Source organism: Harmonia axyridis, chromosome 3 (assembly GCF_914767665.1).
Source record: "Harmonia axyridis chromosome 3, icHarAxyr1.1, whole genome shotgun sequence".
Classification (NCBI taxonomy): domain Eukaryota; kingdom Metazoa; phylum Arthropoda; class Insecta; order Coleoptera; family Coccinellidae; genus Harmonia; species Harmonia axyridis.
This window is the reverse complement of record NC_059503.1, coordinates 56,798,739-56,821,394: the sequence shown is the minus strand read 5'-3', so window position 1 is coordinate 56,821,394 and position 22,656 is coordinate 56,798,739. Positions and strand designations below refer to the sequence as shown.

General features: G+C 38.2%; 1 protein-coding gene across 1 annotated transcript; it reads right to left on the bottom strand.

Moving 5' to 3' along the window:
- Window positions 1–9,833: 9,833 nt before the first annotated feature.
- LOC123675811 (116 kDa U5 small nuclear ribonucleoprotein component) lies at window positions 9,834–22,423 on the bottom strand. Its single transcript, XM_045611333.1, has 12 exons — window positions 22,268–22,423; window positions 22,031–22,167; window positions 21,486–21,975; window positions 21,155–21,404; window positions 20,904–21,095; window positions 20,611–20,837; window positions 18,580–18,719; window positions 18,344–18,525; window positions 15,952–16,118; window positions 15,711–15,899; window positions 14,431–15,182; window positions 9,834–10,068 (listed from the first exon to the last, which is right to left on the bottom strand). Exons 2-12 carry the CDS (start codon window positions 22,145–22,147, stop codon window positions 9,862–9,864), a joined length of 2,913 nt encoding a protein of 970 aa, XP_045467289.1. The 5' UTR covers window positions 22,148–22,167; window positions 22,268–22,423; the 3' UTR covers window positions 9,834–9,861.
- Between the last annotated feature and the right edge of the window lie 233 nt (window positions 22,424–22,656).

The following is a 22,656-nucleotide window of genomic DNA, read 5'->3' as shown; positions in this document are numbered from 1 at the left end:
ATCTATAAGGTAGATCTATGAGCTTTATTGATCTACCAACAAGGTAGATCTATGAGCTTTATTGATCCACCTACAAGGTAGATCTACCGGTGTACTAGTTAGTATTATTTTTTTTAATTATTTTTATCCATTAAACCGCACGCCAGAAATTTATTTCTGTTTACGGCCTGGGACACAGGAAACCCCAAATAATATATCATTTGAATTTTCAGCCTTTAAGTTTTAATTTGAGGCGGTTCCATTGTTGCGATCTAATAGTCTATTATGCCCCCATCAGTGCTATTATTACAGCTCGCTTTCCAGTTCCAGAATTCCAATCTGTTATTTTTTCAAGGTCCTTGAGGAAGTAGCCTCCTTGTATCAAGAAGGCCAACCCCACTTCTACAAGTTTCTTGTGCAAGCAGATTTTGCGTTGGTTAGTGATGGCGAGGCATTCTGTCACCAGGTGATGCGGAGTTTCTTCTTCCTCCCCACAGAATCTGCACTCGTCATTTTCTAAAAGACCTCATTCCCTTTAATCCCCTAGTGACTGGGAACCCAGACTAAAAAGACCTTTATTATTCTTGCCTTTTTTGTCGAGTTTTTTGGCACTTCAATACCATCTAACAATCGATGATATGTGAGCTCAGTGCAGCCTGACTATCCCTATATCACATTTCTGATAATTTCTTACTAGGTTAATTTTCAACCATCTTTCTATTGCAAGTATCTCTGCCTTAAAGATAACACGGTGGGCGGCCGTATGATAGTGAGTATTTGGCACCAGTCACGAATACTTCAGCGCTAGTCCCCGCCATGGTTTTGAAACCATTAAATGTTTTCTTTTTTTTAACTGTTTATGGCATATTTACAATCTACTTATACAGTTGTGGTCCTTATACTGTGACTAAAGTAGTTCACGGCCAAGGACAATTTAGGGAAATAAAAGAACGGGATCAAAATACTTATTGAATTTATTTCCAACCCACTAAAAGAGTTTGAAGAAAATGATAATTTGTCTAATTGATTCTTAGGGTCGCTGGTCACTTGGGTCGTTGCAGGTACTTTTTCGTCGGTCTCGGGAACAGATGTGAAAATCTTTAATCTTCTCGTTGTCGGTGCAAGTGTTGAACATATGTTGTAGTTGTAGAGTTGGTCTGAACACAATTGAATTATTCGCCCTGAAATGCTGAGTTTTATGGGCATTCAGGCTGTTTTCCATTCGACCGTTAGCAAAGCCTTTCTACGGATCCCTTAGGGGTGTGGCTTTGATAATCCTAAGTTTGTAAACCGAATTCTTCAGTTCTCGGACTTTGGCTTCGTTTTCTACTGGATCTTCTTTGTGATCTGTGATTGGCTGGTTTTAATCGGTCGATTGTCACTGTCGCTTCCTTGTCATTGATCTTGATGACGAAATGTTTTAGATCTCTCCTCAAAACTTCGTATGGTCCGTCGTAGGGTTTCTGCAGGCCTAATTTTGGGCCCTCATGTCGGACGAAAACGAATGGTGACGTTTGCAAATCCTTGAACACGAAGCTGGATCGTTCTCCATGGTGGTTGGCGTTGATGGGTTTAATTCTTCTTATTTGTTGCCTCAGATCCACTACGAAGTCGGTTGTGTCTGCACTGTCATCCATACTTGTAGATAGGAATTCTCCGGGCAATCTTAATGGCTCTCTGTATACCATTTCTGCAGCGGTTGCTTTCATGTCTTCCCGCCAGGCTGCTCTCATTCCCAGGAGGCAACTGGGAAGTGTTTCGGTCCATCTGTCGTTGCTGTGGCATTTGATTGCTGCCTTGAGATGTCGATGGATTATTTCCACCATACCGTTGGCTGCTGGGTGGTAGGCTGTGGTTCGGATGTGGTTTGTGCCTGTCAACTTACATAGCTTATTGAACAGGCTTGACTCGAACTGTCTCCCTTGATCTGTGATGATCCGGAGTGGAGTGCCGAACCTCGCTATCCAATTCATGTAGAACTCCTGAGCGATGGTGGATGCTTCTTGGTTCTGCAGGGGAATTGCTTCTGGCCGTCTGGTAAATCGGTCGAGACAGGTGAGGCAGTATCGGTAGCCCTCAGCGTACGGCATGGTGATAATGTCCATGTGTGCATGATCAAATCGACGTACCGGTGGCGTGAATGTCCCTGGTGGAGTGATGACCGTACGAGTAACTTTGGATCGCTGACATCCTAAGCAGATGCGGGACCATTTAATGAAATCTGCGTTAACTGAAGGCCAAACGAAACGTTGCTTCACCATCTTCGTAGTCGCATTGGTACCAGGGTGTGCCAATCTGTGGATTGTGTCGAATGCTACTCTCCGGAATGGCTTCGTCAGGAATGGATGTGCTTGGGGGGGTCGACGTATCGCAGTACACCACGGTGGTTGATCCATGCGGCTTCATCTTCCGGATCAACAAACCTGTATCGCCTTGCAGATATCACCGTAGCTCGTTGTCGTCCTCTTGTGATCTGACCAATGCTGCATAGACCAAGGTGGGAGTAATTTTGTCCACTCTTGAAAGGGCATCGGCGACGACGTTCTGATCTCCTGGGACGTAGCGTATGTCGGTGGAGAACTGGGAGATGTAGTCCAGATGTCTGAACTGTCTGGGCGAGCACTTCTCTGGCTTCTGTTAAAAGGCGAATATTAGGGGTTTGTGATCCGTGAAGATCGTGATTTTCGGGCTTCTACCATGTGCCTGAAATGTTTGACAGCTAGGTAGATGGCTAACAGTTCTCGGTCGTAGGCTCCATATCGGGTTTCTGGTGGGGACAGTTTTCTCGAAAAAAATGCCAGTGGTTGCCGTTCGCTGTTGACCATTCGCTGAAGGGTCGCTTCGACTGCAATGTCTGATGCTAAAGGTGCACCATCCTTGGGGTGCGCCAGCAATGTTGCCGGGGCTAGCATCTTCTTCCCTTCTGCGAAGGCTGTAGTCGCTTCTGGGGTCCACTGGATTTTCTCCTTTCCTTTCAACTTGGTACTAGTAGGTCGCTGAGCGGCGCCAATGTCTGTGATGCTCTGGGTATGAAACGACGATAGAAGTTTAACATACCCAAAAATCTTCGAAGGTCTTTGGCGGTTGACGGTACGGCTGGACTCTATCTGGGAGTAGTTTCGTACCTTCAGCAGAGATCAGGTAGCCTAGAAACTTCACTTCTTATTGTCCGAAAATACACTTCGCTGGATTAAGAACGATGGAATATTTTCGGAATCTTTCGAATATGGTGCGAAGATGTTCTATATGCTCCTCTTCGGACGATGAGGCGATCAGCACGTCATCGATATAGCTGAAGCAGAACTCTAGTCCTCGTAGAACTTTATCGATGAATCTCTGGAAGGTCTGGGCAGCGTTCCTGAGTCCAAACGTCATGAATGGGAACTCGAATAAGCCAAATGGAGTCGTGATGGCGGTCTTAAGTATGTCTTCTTCGGCTAGGGGAATCTGGTTGTACGCTCGTACTAGATCGAGGGTAGAGAAGATCTTCTTCCCTTGGAGGATGTGAGCGTAGTCCTGTATGTGCCTCTCAGGATGCTGGTCGGGGATAGTCCGAGAGTTCATGGCTCGGTAATCTCCGCACGGTCTCCATTCTTCTGGACTCTTCTTCGGTGCGAGGTGTAGTGGGGACGACCATGGACTGTTGGACAGACGGGCGATTCCTAGTCGGAGCATGGCTTAGAACTCCTTTTTGGCAGCTTTGAAATTCTCAGGTACCAAGCGCCGTGGTATCGATGCAACAGGTCGTTTTGATGTGATGCCTGGTCTGGTGTGTGATTCGTCCGGGGGCTCCTTCTGGTCGGGTAATTTCTGGGAAAGACATTAATAGCTGATGGTATCTGGAGGATCCGTTGACTGTCTTGACTTCTGGGATGTTGCACTCAGTCACTTCTCCTCGAGTAGAGAGTTGGGTGGTTCCGTCTGAAAATCTTTGATTTTTTACGTTCACGAGCAGGTTGTAGAAGCTTAGGAAGTCGACACCGATGATGGGTTTGGATACATCTGCTACGACAAACCTCCAGGTGAAAGTTCAGCGTGAGGGTGGTTGTACCATACGTGGCGATGGGTGTCCTATTGGCTGCTGATAGGATGTAGTCCGACTTCTCTCTTCTGCCGTTACTGAACTTCGTGGAAAGACGCACAGATCTGTTCCAGTGTCGACCAGAAACTGCAGCTTGGAGTCCCTATCGGTGATGAACAGGCGGCGCGTCGATGGGCTGGGATCACTGGCCGCCCCTAGTGAAGGCCACCCTTGTTTCCCGAGATAAAGTTGCAGGGCTGTCTGCATCTAATGGACCTGGCTCCAAATCTCCAATGGTACCAGCACTTGCCGTCGATTGTCGGTCTTGACTCTGGCTTCTGGGACGGTGCTGGGAACGGCCTTGGCTCCTGTCTCTCTGGGATCGGTCTTCGTGGGCTGCCAGTTCAGCTCTCAGGGTCGCTATCTCCTGGTTGAGTCCGAATGTGAGCTGTGTTAGATTAGCACTGATAATGGCCTCGATGCTAGTACTTTTTCGTCGTTGCAGGTACTTTTTCGTCGGTCTCGGGAGCAGATGTGAAAATCTTCAATCTTCTCGTTGTCGGTGCAAGTGTTGAACATATGTTGTAGTTGTAGAATGGTCTGAACTCAATTGAATTATTCGCCCTGAAATGCCGAGTTTTATGGGCATTCAGCCTTTCTACGGATCCCTTAGGGGTGTGGCTTTGATAATCCTAAGTTTGTACACCGAATTCTTCAGTTCTCAGAATATTTTCGAAGGAATCGATAGATTCCCTACAATCTGTTCACTAGTTCATGTGAGTACTTCTAGTTAAAGAGGGTAATCCCTTCAAACGAAGAAGGTCATATTTGCTTTTGTATAATAACAGTGTATAAACTTAAAACAAATTCTTGTTATCAAGAAATTAAACTCAGTGCAAGAAGTGTTGGCCTAGAGCCTAGACCTATCCTTCTTCACTTCGATTATCTCAACGTAGATAAATACAGAATCGGTGTTTTTACAGAACATCGATTATATTTGGGTTGTGGCCATAACATTTGGTCATAACAGGCTTATTCCCAAAGATTAAGTTGATATACTGCGATAAACAAATCGTGGTACGAAACAGTTGCTATGGTAGACTATGATCAGTTTGTGGGATATCCGAGGTATATATCAGGTAAAGTATAGGTCCGAGTACGCTACCGTGCGGAACGCCAGATCCTATGGTCTTATAATCGGATAAGCCCCGGTGCACACATCCGACATTTGCAGTTGCGACACCGTTGCGGTGTCGTACGCTAGTGTGCATGCTTCCATTTGATTCTTTGAACCACAGCCCGCATGATGGCAGTTACGACGTCGCAACGACACGGCTGGTAGTGTGCATGCTCCCATTTGATTCTTTGTACCACAGGCCGCAAGTACGACACTGCAACGGTGTCGTAACTGCAAAAGTCGTATGTGTGCACCGGGGCTAAGGAGTCCTCTGTTTTAACCTGCAAGTAGCGGTCGTTCAAATATGACTTCAATATTTTGTAAAATCGGTCAGGTAAGATTTTTTTTCAGTTTTTATAGTAGTCTCTCATAACAAATTCTGTCAAAGGCTTGTTTTACATCTAGGAACACCGAGGTGAAGTACCCTCCTGTTTCAAGTCAAGTTTTGATTTTGTTGACAATTCGATGGCATAGGTGGATTGTTGAATGCTTGTTACGGAATCCAACTTGGTGATCTGGTACATGTTCTTTTAGTGATGTTATTTCTTCTAGTCTTTTTAGTAGGAGTTTTTCGAATAATTTTGAGATGATAGGTAATAGATTAATCGGGCGGTAGGATTCACAGTTTGTTGGTGGCTTGCCGGGTTTAATTACTATGATCACTTGTGCGAGTTTGCACTGCATTGGATAGTAGCCTATTTCTGAAATTCTGTTGTATATGGTAGTGAGAAGAACGATGGCTTTCCGTGGCAGGTTTTTCAGTACGTCTCCTACTATAAGATCATGTCCAGGAGCTTTGTGTGTGATTTGTGTGAGATTTTTTGATAGGTGAGTTGCTTATTATGGGCTGTTTCAAGTTTTTTGTTGCTTTCCACAAAGAATGGTCGGCAGGGGATAGCTGGGTTATGTAGTTTTGAAAACTGTTGTTCTTTATCTCTTATAAGGTTTTCGTGATCTCGTGGGTTAGTCTGTTCAGGTTCCTTCAGACTGATGGGTTTCTACTTCTTTGCCATAGTCGTCTTACTCTTCGTTTTTCAGATATCATTCGCCTAATGTGTAGTGTTGTATTTGAATTTCCACTTTTTCACTTATATCTGGTTCAGCAGTCCAGGACGCGTATTGTATGATTTCTGTCAAGTTTTCAACAACTTCTTCTATTTCTTCGTTATTACTTATTCGATGGTTCAGAGTTATGACTTCCAATTCAATTCTATTTATTCATCCAAAAATACATATCATACATATCGAAATATATACAAGAAGCAGGAATAGCAGTCTAAACAAATAGCTTGTAAACTGCCATAACCTACCATTACTCATGATGAACTATTCTTCTTTCTCAAAAACAAAAAATTTTTTCCTATATTACAGATGAAAAAAACAACAACAAACCAATGAGGAGGAGAAACGGCTTTTATGATTGAAAATCTTCCTATCATCGAATTTTTTCTCACACTACGTGTATTGAAATGAATAATATTCAAGTTTCTGTCACCTTAAATGATCTTTCTAACCTCATCTAAACTAATAAATGTTCTCGTCTTCTCCTCAAACTTTGGCTCAATAATAGACATTCAATACAAAATATAATTATGAAGTAAAACAAAAGGAAAAGTATTAATTATATAAATATGCGATTGGAAATCAAATAATCCGACAAGCTATTATAGACCATCAATACAAACTGTATTGATGACACCGCCAATTGTCCAAACGTATTTGTTTCCAAGCTTTACAGTAGCATACTTGAGCAATTCGATTCGTTTTTTCTTCAAATCCTCCTTCGCTACAATATTTGTACCTAGGAATTATTTACGTGAATATATAAATTGGTTACGATGAAATGCATCCGTGAATTTAATTAGTAAGGATCTTGTTTTGTTTTCAGTTTTTTTCCTAGACAATGACATGTATTACACGTTCTGCGATGTTTATATTCTTATCTTTTCATATTGAAGTGATATTCTCTGTCATATTCGAATTTCGTGTTTCAGGAACTCCAAAAATTATTACATTGGCCTTCTTATTTTCCTATTGTAGCTGTTCCAATTTGGTTTCAGTTTCTTCTAGTTTCAATTTAATTTCCTCAGATTCACCTTGCATTGATTCCCTGATTTTCTCCAGAACTTTCTCTGTTAATTTTTCAAAATAATTATCTAATACGGTCATAATAGTTTCCTTGACGATGTCTTTTATTTCAACTCTGATCTCTCTAGAAAGAACCATTTTTCTGTTGTTCTCAAAGGTTTTTTCACAGATTTTTTAAACTTGAATTTAAGCTTATCGGAGCGGTGAGATGTATACGTCTACTTGCTATGATACATATGCGAAGACTTCATCAATTGTTTTCCGAAATAGTTCCCAGTCTGTTTTTGCGGTGCATAATTATGGGACTATGATCGAATGACAGATCGTAACAGCCTTTAGTTATTCCAAAATCATGCAGGTCGGGGATTTTATCCATGTCAGTGGCCCAATAAGTGGGTTCCCCTGTAGATAGGATATTGAGAGGTTGTTTAATATAGTTCTATATAGAGCTCCTTTGGGGATGGTATGTTTTGCATTCCAATCGCAAGACAAGACAAGTCTTGTGGACAAGACCATAAGAAGTAAGAATTGCCGGAAATAAAAAATACCCCAGACACATGTGCACTCTGCCAAGATGATCACCCTGCAAATTATAAAGAATGCACTATTTACCGTGGCCTGATGAATATGAAAAAAAAAAAAAAATTTAACACAGTTATAGGGTTTTCTGCAATATGTTTTGCTGTGTCCATAACCTTGACATCGCGTGTATTGAACAATATTGTTTTTGTATCTTGGTAGTTCTACTCTAATTTTAATTTGCCCAAGAAATTCCAGATTAAATATATCTTTGTTGTTTTTTTTTGAGGCCCTAGAACTATGAAGTGAAGTGAGAGTGAAGCTTGCTCACACCGTGTTTGGCATTCGTGACATTTCTCACTTTATGGCCTTTCGTTTCTGAATTGACTGGGTTGAGTTTGGTTATATTGTTTCATGCTTTTAACGCAGGAGGGGTCGCTGTTGTTAAGCTTGCTATCATATCCTTATAGTTTGACACACTATAAATCAATATAGGTGGAGGTTTTTGGATTACTTCTCTTTCATTATTTTTTCTGCCCTTTCTTTTCTCATCAGGTAAAGTATTTCCGCCATCATCGTCTTGGAGTTGTTGAAATCTGTTGTTTGTTTCTATTTACTCTGCACTCTCTTCTGAAGATTGGCGACGAACTCTTTTCCTCTTATTGTTGATGACTTTGTGCCATGTGTGAGTTTTTGGGACTTGATAAACTGGTTGTCCATGTTGGTCAAATCCAATTATGTTTCCAGAGGGGAAGTGATTATTTTGTGTGCGATTATCTTGTGTGGTGTCTTTCATTTGGACCTCCTGCGTATCAAATATGATTTGGTTTTATCAGATCCCCAGGCGTGGAACTCATGTTTGTTTCCTCGCTATCAGTGGTTATCTGATTTTTGGGACATCTGGTCAACTTTATCGCGTTTTTGTTTATCAATTCTTCTGAATTAATGCAAATCCAATAATATATTTATATTGAAAGAAAAACGGAATTATTACGAGATTTTTCTATTTCCTTTCACTCAGCAAATGTCTCATTCACTACCCCCAGTTTTGATGAAAATTAACACTTTCTTTTTCGAAGTTATCAGCCAAATTCGAGAACCCCTCTAAAATTTTACATACTAATGCTAAAAAATTAGCAGAACTTTAATTTCGCTTTACTTTGGCCCCCTCAAAAAAAAATCCGGCCTCCTCTTGGCCACCCCTGTTTTTGAAAGCTGGCGTCGCCACTGACGCCACACAGCAGAAGAAAAAGGGGAACCCAGGCTGAGTTGGACAGAAGGAATAACCAGCGATATGCAGTCGAAAGGCGTAGAAGATAATCTTTAGAAAGACAGAGAAAAATTAAGGATAGAAATCAGAAGACGTCGAAGAAAGTTATAACGTTCTTCAGTTTTTAAACTGATTTATACGTATAATATACTCTTTGCTAGCACAATTCTTGGCAGATCGGCACCGCTTGGCATATAAACCCAACTGTTCTACTGAACGCAGCACGCTCCGTTATAAATATGGATAGCAGGGGATAGCATACCGATTATTTCATCAGTTTCTACTTCGTTTTGAGTAGTTCCCACTTGCTCTGACCCAGTTAGAGTTATGCAGGTCCCATCTACTTTGAGTTTCTCTTACACCAGTTTCTAGTTAGAAATTGTTAGATATTGCGATTTTAATAATTAAGTGTTGGTGTTCAGAATTCTACTCGATTGATGTATGAATATTATGTCCACATAATACACTAATAAAATAATAGCAATTTGGTAAGGTATAGGAAATTCAACTTACTGCCATTTTTCTTGTAGTATGGCCTATTAATCTGCGGTTGCTTCAAATTCATCTAGCCACTAATTGTCAGTGATCTACATCTTGACTCTTGATAGGTTATTTTTTCTCAGTTTTGGTATCAAACAGTTAATACTTTTCTATTTTTTCACGAATCCAAGCTCTTCTCTATTCATTATAAATGGTGTTCGCTTTTGAGACATCCACTTGGAGGGATCGATGTATAGAGTAATGCTTAAAATGAAAGTGATAACTTAATATCTAAATACTTGAAGTTGAATTTTTTTAATATTAAATTTACAAAAGTGGATAATTCAATATCACATCTTGTCTTGCAAGTTCCAACAACATAGGGTCGTCGAAGAATTTATTGATGGAAACATCCTGACTCAATCCTTTCCTTCTCCTCGTCTTAATCATAAATTCCCTCGCTAAATGAGTTGCAGGTTGAGGTTCTAAAGGTCTTATAACAATAGATTTGTCCAGAGGATCTCCAGGCACAATCTGAAAAAAAATTATAATCAAATCAAACTTTATTCTGAACATTTTACACTCCTTTACAATTCATTCCAAATCAGAAAAAAAAATTAAAAATGGCATTATACAGGGTGTCCCGTAGAGACCACGTCAAACCGAGGGAGAATGTAGATCAAAGGATAACCCACCTGCTATGACAAAATTCCCATCATAAAAGTCTTACCGTTTTCGAGATATTTTTTTTTTGAAAATAATGAATTTTTGGCTCTTTCAATAGTTTTGTCCTCACGGTTGGTACAATTTTACATCTTTTTGGTTAATTTTTCCAGTGAAATATTGCTGGAGAATGATTTTAACGTTTACATTAAAAACATCCTCCGAACATTTTAAAGGGGGGGCTATGAGAAATATTTTTATTGGAAATTTTGGTAATGGATTATTTTGTTCATGAAGTTTAGCCCATCGTAGTGGAAAAAAAATGTACCGAGCTACTGCTGGACATTACACCAATAAATTGTCTATTTTATAGTGATTTCAAAGAGGTATCACACAAGTCATTTGTTATTCCGAGAAAAAAGATATGGCTGTTTTTATCCAAATGGGTAAGTTTCTGACAAAATCAAGTTTGTCAATTCTGTTAAGAAATCTTCGATATTGCATTACATAGTGAACAATGGCAATTGTTTACGTGCGAAAATATTACTCGCATAATTATTCACCCCAATGAAATTTAATTTTGCCGGCAAATTTTGCGAAAACATCATGCAGATCCAGAATTTTTCAATAAGTTCATTTTGAGCGAAGAGTCTCTCTGTTTAAAGGATGGGTACATGAAGACCTAAATCCTCTGGACTTTTAATATTGGGGCTGCCTAAAAGACAAAGTATACTCAACACCCATACGTGATGAAGCCGAATTGCGGATTCGTTCTCTCAATTCGGCTTCATCACGCATGGGTGTTGCGTATACTTTGTCTTTTAGGCAGCCCCAATGATAAAAGTCCATAGGATTTAGGTCAGGTGAACAAGGAGGCCACAAAATTTCACCTTCTCTTCCAATCCACCTGTGGGGATAAGTTCTATTCAAATGTGCGGTAACTTCGAGTCCGTAATGTCTTGGGCATCCATCATGCTGACACCACAGACTACGTCGCAGCGCCAGTGGCACATCTTCCAATAAAATGGGCAGCTGGTTGGTTAAAAATTCCAAATAATTGTTTGCGTTCAGTGATAGCGGCAGTTCGATCGGGCCCAAAATTGCACCATTAAATATTCCAGTCCATAAATTGATCTTCAATGGATATTGTGATCTATCTTCTCTCACCTCGTGTGGATTTATAATATTCCAGCCATGCAAATTGTGGAGATTCATGTACCCATTCTTGGTACAGGATCCCTCATCGCTCCAAATGATCTTATTAAAAAAATTTGGATCTGCATGATGTTTTCGCCAAATTTGCCGGCAAAATTGAATTTCGTTGAGGTGAATAATTATAATAATATAATAATAGTTTATTCATTATGCGAGTAATATTTTCGCACGTAAACAATTGCCATTGTTCACTAAGTAATGCAATATCGAAGATTTCTTAACAGAATTGACAAACTTGATTTTGTCAGAAACGTACCCATTTGGATAAAAACAACCATATCTTTTTTCTTTGAATAACAGATGACTTGTGTGATACCTCTTTGAAATCACTATAAAATAGACAATTTATTGGTGTAATGTGCAGAAGTAGCTCGTTACATTTTTTTTCCACTACGATGGGCTAAACTTCATGAACAAAATAATCCTCTACCAAAATTTCCAATAAAAATATTTCTCATAGCCCCCCTTTAAAATGTTCAGAGGATGTTTTTAATGTAAACGTTAAAATCATTCTTCAGCAATATTTTACTGAAAAAATTGACCAAAAAGATGTAAAATTGTACCAACCGTAAGGACAAAACTATTGAAAGGGGCAAAAATTCATTATTTTCAAAAAAAAAAATATCTCGAAAACGGTGAGACTTTTATAATGGGAATTCTGTCATAGCAGGTGGGTTATCCTTTGATCTACATTCTCCCTCGGTTTGACGTGGTCTTTACGGGACACCCTGTATAAACATGAACCTAATGTACATTATGTAATTCCATAAAAGAAATCAGTCTAACTAAGGAAACACCTTGTGAAAAAAGGACAAATACAGTTTCTAAAACAAGTAATCGAAATAGCTTTTGTTCGTCAATAAGAATTGTTTTGTTTTGAACCTTTTTGCATTATTAAAATCCTTCTTCATAGTGAGTGATATGGAAATGGAACATTAATGCTTTTTTTTTTAGAAGAATAGTTCGCTGTTCATTTGCAACTTCTTTCATCAGGTTCCAAGTTTCCTTATAAACAATTTTAGTTTCATCGAATTTTTGTATTTAATAGTTCAGATATTTTTAATAATTTATTCAAACAATTTCTCTATTTTTTGTACTTCATTACAACCTCTATGTTATGTTTTTTACTCAATAGCTTTTTTGTACTCCCCAACAGAAAATGATGAAATTTGTACAACTCGCCAACTAATTAACTATTTATTTAAGCACTAGGTACAACTTAAAACTACGATTTACTTTACCATAAACAGAAAGCACGATCAACAACCAGTACGGTAGCATCTGTCAAGTAAATCGCACGGCAAGTAACCAATGTGATAAAACCTTTAGTGGTTGCCATAGAAAAGAATAACAGCCCGCGTAGCCAATTTTTGACATTTCGTAATTGTGTCACGATCTGTGACACAATTATAAGACAATTACGCACTTCTAGAATTACTTCAACTTATTACAGTCATACGTGATGCTTCTTAAAAATCTTGTTATGTATTAGAGTATTTTATGCGATCTCGTTCGTTAATTAAATAACTTTTGTATATTTTTCTATTTGATGTATAATTTTGTGTAACTTGAAACTATATCATTACTAGCTGAAAAATCCTTCCACAACTAGAGTTGATTTTTCAAATTTGGGTAATTTAATACATTTTTTGTTGATAATTATCGCGTTCCACAATATTTTAATGAAATTTTTCAATATTAAACCTATTGGATCGTGATCCGTGAAGTAGATCTAAATATTAAAGGCCTTTTTCTCAAATCCAATTGTTTCATTTTCAAGAACATATTGATAAATATCGCACCCGTCCTCGAAAAAGAGAACAACTCTAAATTTGCAATTGCTGAGAAATCATGTTTTAAGTTACTAGCTTACTCTCTTTGACCTCCAGCTCATTGAACACACTTGAGCTGCCAAGTGGAGTAGGATTGAAATATATAGTGTTTTTTTTTCGAGGTATATAACTTTAAGTTAGCAATTACTGTTCAAGATGGCGACCGATTTAACAGCTGTCAAGTGATTTATTTTCAGTTTGGTTTGGTTTGGCAATTCATCATGAATAGACTCACGCCTGAACAACGCTTGCAAATAGTGCAATTTTATTTCGAAAATAATGGTTCTGTGCGGAATGCGTATCGCGCACTACGTCCATTAGCGATGAAGTGCACTTCTGATTGAATGGCTACGTCAACAAACGAAACTGCCGCATTTGGAATGAAGCTAATCCTCAAGTGTATGTCGAAACACCGTTACATCCAAAAAAACTGACTGTTTGGTGCGCTTTATGGGCTGGTGGAATCATTGGTCCGTACTTCTTCAAAAACGATGATGGCCAGAACGTTACAGTCAATGGTGATCGGTATAGAGCCATGATTACTAACTTTTTCATTCCTGAATTGAACAACCATGATGTCCAGGAGCTGTGGTTCCAACAAGACGGCGCAACATGTCACACAGCTCGTGGCACAATCGATTTATTGAAAGACACGTTTGGTGACCGCCTAATTTCACGCTTTGGGCCTGTGAATTGGCCTCCAAGATCTTGTGATTTAACACCGCCAGACTACTTTCTGGGGGGCTATGTAAAGTCATTGGTCTATGCGGATAAGCCACAAAAACTTGACCATTTGGAAGAAAACATTCGCCCTGTTATTGCCGATATACGGCCACAAATGTTGGAAAAAGTCATCGAAAATTGGACGTCCAGTTTGGACTACATCCGAGCCAGCCGTGGCGGTCATATGCCAGAAATCATATTTAAAATGTAATGCCACAAGATTATCTTGCGGATAAATAAAATTCATGTCAATCGAATAATCCATCGTTGTTTTATTGCAATTCAAAGTTCTATAGCTCTAAAAAAAACACCCTTTACAAGTTTTCGTCTTCAAAGGAAAAAATAGGCCACTCCTGCTAGTCAATGATGGTCCTAACTTAAAACTGGAATTTTTTGAGTTGTCCCCTTTTTCGAAGACGGGTGCGATATGATTCCTCAAAAATATTTTGCAAATGTCACTCACCTGCCAATGATGGAACACAGACAAACAGAAAGCCTGACCTTGTGTATGCGTTCTCAAATCGGTTTCAAAACCAAAACTATCAATAGCCGGTATGAAAGCCTTGATGGTATACAGGGGCGAACCGGGAACTGGAGCATCTTGTGTCACATGCCCTCTTCTTTTTGCCAACACTGTATAAACGGCAGATACACAATCAGCAGGTGCTTGAACTTCCACAAACAAGTAAGGTTCCATCAACCTAGGCGTAGCCATAAGGAAAGCAGAGTAAACAACTCTTCTGGCTGTCGGGATGATTTGACCACCACCTCTGTGAAGAGGTTCTTGTGCTATTACAGCGTCCAGAATTTTGAACTTCGTGTTTCTGATTGGCTCCTCGCATAAGGGACCTTCTCTGGTTCCCCACTGAAAACCTTGGACTATGGAATCTTTCACCGAACTGAGAAGTGCCTTATCGACTTCAGAAGGCAATGTGTCATCGACTAAAATGTTTGGGCCAGTTGCATCAGGACCAAAGGCCCATATACTCCTAGCTGCTAGCAAATCCCAGTCGTATTTGGTCTGGAAAAATTCTCCCAATTTCTTTTTATTCCATCCTATTTGTACGTTCTCATTTTCGATATCTTCAGCTAATCCTTTTTCCAGTGGTTCGGCAATCATGGTCAGCTTGTTCTTTTTGTTTGGTGTCTCTGCGAAACATTTCAAACTCGAAGTTTCTACCACAGTTTCACAGAAAGCAACAACAGGATCGGCGACTGAAAAAGACAAGTGATTATTTATTTTTTCAGATCCGGCTCGAAGGACCAAATGTTACTGTACGCTATAATTCCTGATAATAAACTATGTTTATTATGTTCAGAATCGTTGAATAAAATATAAAATAAAGATCCATTTATGTACTATATCTCCTATTATTGTTATACTTCAAAATGGATTATAGCCAATTGGTTGGAAATTTGTTGACTATGTTTTTGTTAGCTAATAACAACTCTTCACTTTGCTCTTACTTATATACAAAACTGTTTGACTAAAAACAACTTTGACTGTAACTTATAGAAATATATGAATGATTAAAAGCCCACTTATTATTCAAATAATATCGAACTGCAACAGGCATAAAAAAATATGTAAAGAGAAAAAAGTGTTGAGATTTATAGATGTTTTTTGTTAAGACAAATGTCCGCATTACAAGATGAAGCAATAAGATCAATGTGGACATCCAAGTTGAATTTGTACTTATTACGTTAGTAAACAGAATATTTGATTTGTTTGAATAATCTTACCTTTGATATCAATTTCTGAATACATTTTCCTCAAGTCATGCATGACGCAGTCCAAGTATAACTCTCCAGTACCCAAGACCACATGTTCTCCAGATTCCTCAACTTTTGTAGTCAATAATGGATAAGACTTATTTACTTTTCTTAATCCATCCAACATCTTTGGTAATTCAGAGGGATTAACTGGTTCAACTGAGAAATAAAGAAATGAAGACATCGTAGAGAATACTAAATAGGAACCTACCTGCTATTTTAATGATGCTCTGTGTATTGAATTTCAATGGTCTGAAGATGTAGAGTTCATCATTTATAGTAAGATCGGTAATTGTGGAAGTTTTAACAATAGATTGATCTATTCCTTCTATGAGAACCCAGTTACCAGCTGGTACTCTGTTGAGTTCAATTTTATATCTGCAAAAGAATAAGCAGGTCCAAATTTCTAATATTGACTGGTAACAATGTAAATTAGAGACTGGTAGAAGAAATTAAATAAAAAAAATTCCATTCAACATTCATGTTTCATTATCATATCAGCATCCTCAGACTTAATAAGTTTTATGCTAACCTACATGAAAATGCTTCTGTAACGGCTTTGTGCACCGAGGCATGTAATCCAAGTTTTTTTTTTAACTTAAGTTGAATCTTTCAGTTCTCTTTCCCGCATATTAAATTTACTACCAGATTAAACTAATCCCTCAAAATGAACGGATTATTTGATATATAGTCAGTTCTGTGTACACAAGGTGAATTTTTTAAATTGGATCAGTCAAAAATCTATAAAAGGAAACATCTTACGGAAATATGTTTCTAATAAAAGATATACTATACCAAGATCCTAGTACCGACTGGAATACTAGCAAGCGCGCGAAAATCCCTAGAACTGTACAGTTTTGCTAGTTATAATCGAGCATTTCCTAATCTTCCATATGAAATGCTCAGTGCACATAAAAGTACTCCCAGAATAATATTTAATCTGATATCAAAAAGCAATTCGGTGCACACGGCTGTTAGAGTCATAAGACTTATGTCAATTTATTCTATACTGTAAGGTGTACAACTTTGCTTCCGCCGTTTTCCAATAGAAAGCTGTAGCGATAAGTGGTAGTTTCAGTGACTCAATTAACCACAGTGGCGACAAGCGTGGTCTCGTTTTTGATAGGCTGTGCCTAAATATGGCGGGTTTTTGTTTACATTCTCCTTTTACCTGATTTTTGGGATTTTTTCAAAATGTAAGGCCCATTTCATTCAGTCACTGCATATTCTTCAGTTAAATGAATTCGTTCTATATACAATCAAATACTATCAGGCTCTCGATCAGGCCCAATAATTTTTATTTTGACGTGTGTTAGTTCAATTCAGTGAATTGTATTCTTAAGTTTAATGGTTCTATGTCCGAATTCGCCATTTTTAGGCTCAATTTGAACGAATTGTCGCCGCTATGTATAATTAAGTCACTATAGTGATAGTCGAAATAATTAGATTGTAGATGTTATACAATGAGCTTACGTATTCGTAAACATAACAACATCGAAATTTTAGTCGATTTATGTCTGCATCATAATATGAAGAAATCCGCGGCTGAGGCCTATCGGATGCTCTAAAATACCTATAGTGAGGCCGCTAATAGTGAAAGAGCGTGCCGACAGTGGTTTCAACGCTTCAAGAACAGTGGTTTTGACGTTGAAGACCAGCATGGCGGTGGAAGAGAGAAGGTTTTCAAAGATGCAGAATTGGAGGCATTACTTGATCAAGACTCGTGTCAAACGGAATAAGAATTATCAGAATCATTTGGAGTGACGCAACAAGCCATTTCAAAACGCCTGAAAGTCATGGAATGATTCAGAAACAAGGAAATTGGATGCCGTACGAGTTGAAGCCGAGAGATGTTGAACGGAGTTTGTTTCCTTGTGATCAGCTGCTTGCAAGGCAAATACGGAGGGGATTTCTTCTCGTGACTGGAGTCAAAAAATGGGTTCATTAGGATAATCCCAAGCGCAGAAAATTTTGGGGATATCCGGGTCGTGTGAAAGCAGGCCAAACCGAATATTCGCGGTCCCAAGGTCATGCTCAGTATTCGGTGGGACCAGCTCGGCGTAGTGTATTAGGAGTTTTTAAAACCGACTGAAATAATCACAGTCGTTATCGAACGCAATTAATGCGTTTGAGCAGAGCATTGAAAGATAACCGGCCGCAATACAACGAGAGACATGATAAAGTGATTTTACAGCATGACAATGCTCGACCCCATGTTGCGAAAGTGGTCAAGACATATTTGGAAACATTGAAATGGGAAGAAGTACTACCCCTCCTGCGTATTCTCCAGACAGTGCTCCCTCGGACTATCACTTGATTCGATCAATGGCACACAGGCTGGCTGACCAACACTTTCGGCCTTATGAAGAAGTGAAAATTTGGATCGATTCGGGGATCGTTTTAAAAGATGACTAGTTTTTTCAACGCGGGATTTGTACGCTGCCGAAAGATAGGAAAAAGTAGAAGCCAGTGATGGACAATACTTTGAATCATAAATGTATAACCAGTTTTTTACAATAAAGCCTCGAATTAGTAAAAAAGCAGTGGAAGCAAAGTTTCACACCTATGTACTTCAAATTTAAGTGACTATTTTGTTAATTTACCTAGCTTCATATATCCAAAGACGACCAACTGATAGAATGCGAGAATCTTCTTCATCTTGTAATGTATAATTCTCTCCCAACACCCTAACATCTGTGCCAGCATGCAGAGTTCCACTCATAACCCTACCTAACACTTGGAAAAAAGTGCAATCATCTGTAGGGTACATTTTAGAACTGTGCACCTAAAAAAAAAGGAATTATAGTCACCGTTCCATATTCAGGCAATTAATTATTACCATTAAAAGACCATCTTGATCACAGTTCACCATATCTTCATAAATTTTACTCGTACTAGGACCAGTATAGATATGATTTACTTTCCTCTTGGCATTGTCAAGAGGAGATTTAATGTGTTCTACGCACATATTAACAAATCCTGAAATCAAACAAGGTATGTTGAAAAAGGCCCAAAGGATGCCAGTGATGAGCGATATAGCGATTTTGAAATCACGTTATGAATCGTGACCGTTATTTTTTAGTATCAGTGATTTTAAAGCGTGATGTGAACACAATTACAATAGTGTATTAAGAAAATGACTTTCTCTATTTCAGTATCGAAATTAGTTCATTACAGATCTAAAAACAGTGCTGTAATGAACACATTACAGCATTGTTTTCAGTTATATTTTTCGTTCTGTGGTTGTCTACACAGACTTCCAATCCTATCAAAATTCAACATACGTCAAATTGTCAATATAATATAATTTGGATATAGTGAAATGATTTGCAACTTTATTTGAAATTTCTCTTGATTTTGGTGGTGTTAAATCGATTTCGTTAGACATAATTCACGAATTTAATGCGTAATTATAAATTATTTCAAAATTCGAAACGTACGATTCAAATTGAAATTCCGTAATCTGTCAATTTTCGTAACAGTCACACCAACTGCCAAGATACAATACAAATGTCACTAGGATGTATAATCTGAATTTTTCATTGAATTTCGACAATATTTCACAAAAATTGACTGAAATAGAGAAAATATTGTCTAATACTCGTTGCAGAATGCAATTCCAACACTCATGCGTTCCAAAACTCGCTCCTTCGTCGCTCGTTTTCGAATTTCGCATTCGTGTTGGAATAGGAGCCCATTCTGCAACTTGTTTTAGAATATACTATTTCATACAACTGCTATGAAAAGTAGCGTATTCTTCATAGCTTTGTAGCTTACTCAATTTCAAAACTACATTTTGCTCATACTGTGAGAAATATTATTCCACACAGCACTTTGCCCACATCGCTTGGTAGACCAATGAAATTGGGCTTTTGAGATGTCGTTTTTATTGAACCTCATGGACCGAAATTCCATCTGCAAATCGCTGCTGAACCGCCTCATATTTGAAGCAATTGGTGACTGGTGATGAAAAGTGGATCACTTACGACAACGTCAAGCAAAAACGGTCGTAGTCAAAACACAGTGAGCCAGCGAAAACGGTGGTCAAGCCAGGATTGACGGCCAGGTTGGTTTTGCTGTGTGTTTGGTGAAATAGACCCTAAATATGGCGGCTTTTTGTTTACATTCTCCGTTCATCTGATTTTTGGGATTTATTGGGAATGTATTTATTCTATATACAGATCTATCAGATTCAGGCCCGATAATTTTAATTTTGACAAGGTGTCAGTTCAGTTCAGTCAATCGTATTCTTAAGTTGTATTCGCCATTTTTAGGCTCAATTTGGACGTATTTTCGGCACTGTATTTTATTAAATCACTGTAGAATAATCTCTAATGAGCTGCTCCACTACGGCACAACTGTTAATTGAAACTGTACTGTCAACAATTTGTACTATATAAAGAAAGCAATCGCACATAAGCAGCAAGCTTTGGCCAATAGGAGGAATTGTGTTCCATCAGGAAAACGTCAGGCCACACACTTCTACTTGTCAGCAGTTCCGAGAGCTTGGTTGGGAGGTTCTTATGCATCCACCTTATGGTCCGGACCTGGCACCAAGTGATTACAATCTATTCCTATTCATGGTGAACAATTTTACTGGTGAATAATTCGCTTCAACAGAGGTTTGTGAATTTGACTGTCTCAATTTTTTTGTCAAAAGGAACAAGGGCTTCTATGAAAGGGGAATACTGATATTACCTTCAAAATGGCAACAAGTTATCGAACAAAACCTCGCATATTTGAAATGAATCGGATCATTCTAACTATGGTAATTAAAGCCTTACTTTTCATGCAGAATTAATGGATTACCTTCTACTACACCTTATATTGCTCATAACTAATTCATTAATCTCTAAAAAAAATTACCCACCATTAAAATCTCCCAAAAATTTATTGCAAACCAGTCGCAATAATGGTCTTATGTTGAGTTTCATCTCATTTTTAGTCAACTTAATGCCAAGCTCATCTAGAACATCCGGTAAAGTGGTATCCACATCGCCAACTACTTGAGCAAATACCTTATAAAGAGGTTCTAGAATGAACTCCACAAAACTTCTTTGTGCTGAATTGTGTGGGGCTTTCTTAGTAAATTTACGTCTGAAATAGAACATATTTTTCCGTTATCCTTGTTTGAACTTGAAAAATCGAATCAACTTTACTTACGTTTTGCTATTGAAATAGATATCTCCCCAAAGTCTTTTTGAAAACTCTTCCACATTAACTTCTCCATAATACAATAGGTACAAATTTGCGAATGATTTTAATGAGAAGCAAATACCATATTGAGAACTGGCAAAGCAAACGTTTCCCAGTACAGGTGATACTATATGGGGATTAGCATCATCGGAATACAAACTGAAAAAATTAAAAATTCATGAATTTCCTAATTTCTCTTCACTAACTATTCAACATACGTGAGTAAACCATTGATTTCTTCAATTATATGTCTCAATTTATAGTAAGCATCTTGTGGAGGTAATTTTAATTCCAACATTAATCTATCTATTTTATTTATACACACGGTTATCTGCATCTGTTCTTGAACAGCATGTTTCAACAATCTTTCAGTATTCAACATGACGCCCTCTGCTGCATCCACAAAAATAACAACACCATCGCAAAGCCTCATAGCTGCAGTTACTTCATCGGAAAAGTTAACATGTCCTAAAGATAGAAACATAGTAGACTACAACAATCAAACTAATTTCATATTGCAATAGAAAGTTGCAAGTCATTAATACTTACCGGGTGTATCAAAAATATTCATCAAATAACTTTTATTTTTGATATCTTGCAGCAATAAAGTAACAGGAGTAGATTTAATAGAACACCCTCTTTCTTGTTCCGTAAATAAAGTATCAGCATATCTCAAATTTTTTTCCTCATTATCTTGATATCCTGGGTGTGTTTGCCTAATGAGACAGTCGACAAAAGTTGTTTTTCCATGATGAAGGTGACCAATAAGAGCAACATTACGAATAAGAGAAGTATTATCCATAACATCGGTAAGGAACTCCATATTATATGTCGTGTCTGGCACATCTTGCTCTTTCAAATGAAATTTCTTCTTTTTCACAGGTTCAACAAGAGGTACATCCAGAGCTTGTGTATCTTCCTCCTGTACGATTGTTTCAACGTCAGGTCCATAAATTTCTAACGCTGTAGGATAATATTGCTTATCTTCATGGAGAACCACAGCCATGGACTGGGGTTCTGATTCGTCCATTTGTTCTTCCTAGAAATCATTAAGTGATGAATAACTCATTACAAAAATTGTTATCAATAGTTACATCATATTCTTGCTGTTCCTCATCTTCCTCTTGCTGCTCAATGTCTTCATCTTCCTCTTCACTATCTAATTCAGGTCCTATATAGTTTCCGAATTCATCATACAAATCTGCATCCATTATAAATTTTCACACACGATCTGAAAACCGGAAAATACATTATAAGTAGTTGTTCCATTGTGGAGATAATGAGAAATAAATTAATGGTGATATATTTTTAATTCAAGAATAAAAACTCACTTGTATACTAGACAAAAGTTAAATAAAGGTACTTTTATTTTATTTACGAACACTAATGTTTGGTTTCCTATTCGAATTCGTATTGTAAACGCATCGACATTGAGGTTAAGTTGTTGATTTGATTTGGCCGCCACAAGCTAGAAGCGTCCTTCTTTTCAGCAACAGTGACATCTGAATTATATCCGAATAGGTCCCAAAAATTGTTCATAGGTGACGCAACTGTTATCAAAGGCGATAGTAACATTTTTTATTAGAATCGAGTTCATTGTACTGGTGAACTGGAAATGTCAATAAATATGAGATTAAGTAATAAATATACACGTATTTATAAATATAAAATCTCAGATTGCATAATGCTATCGTATTTCCCCATTGTGCATGCATAAAAG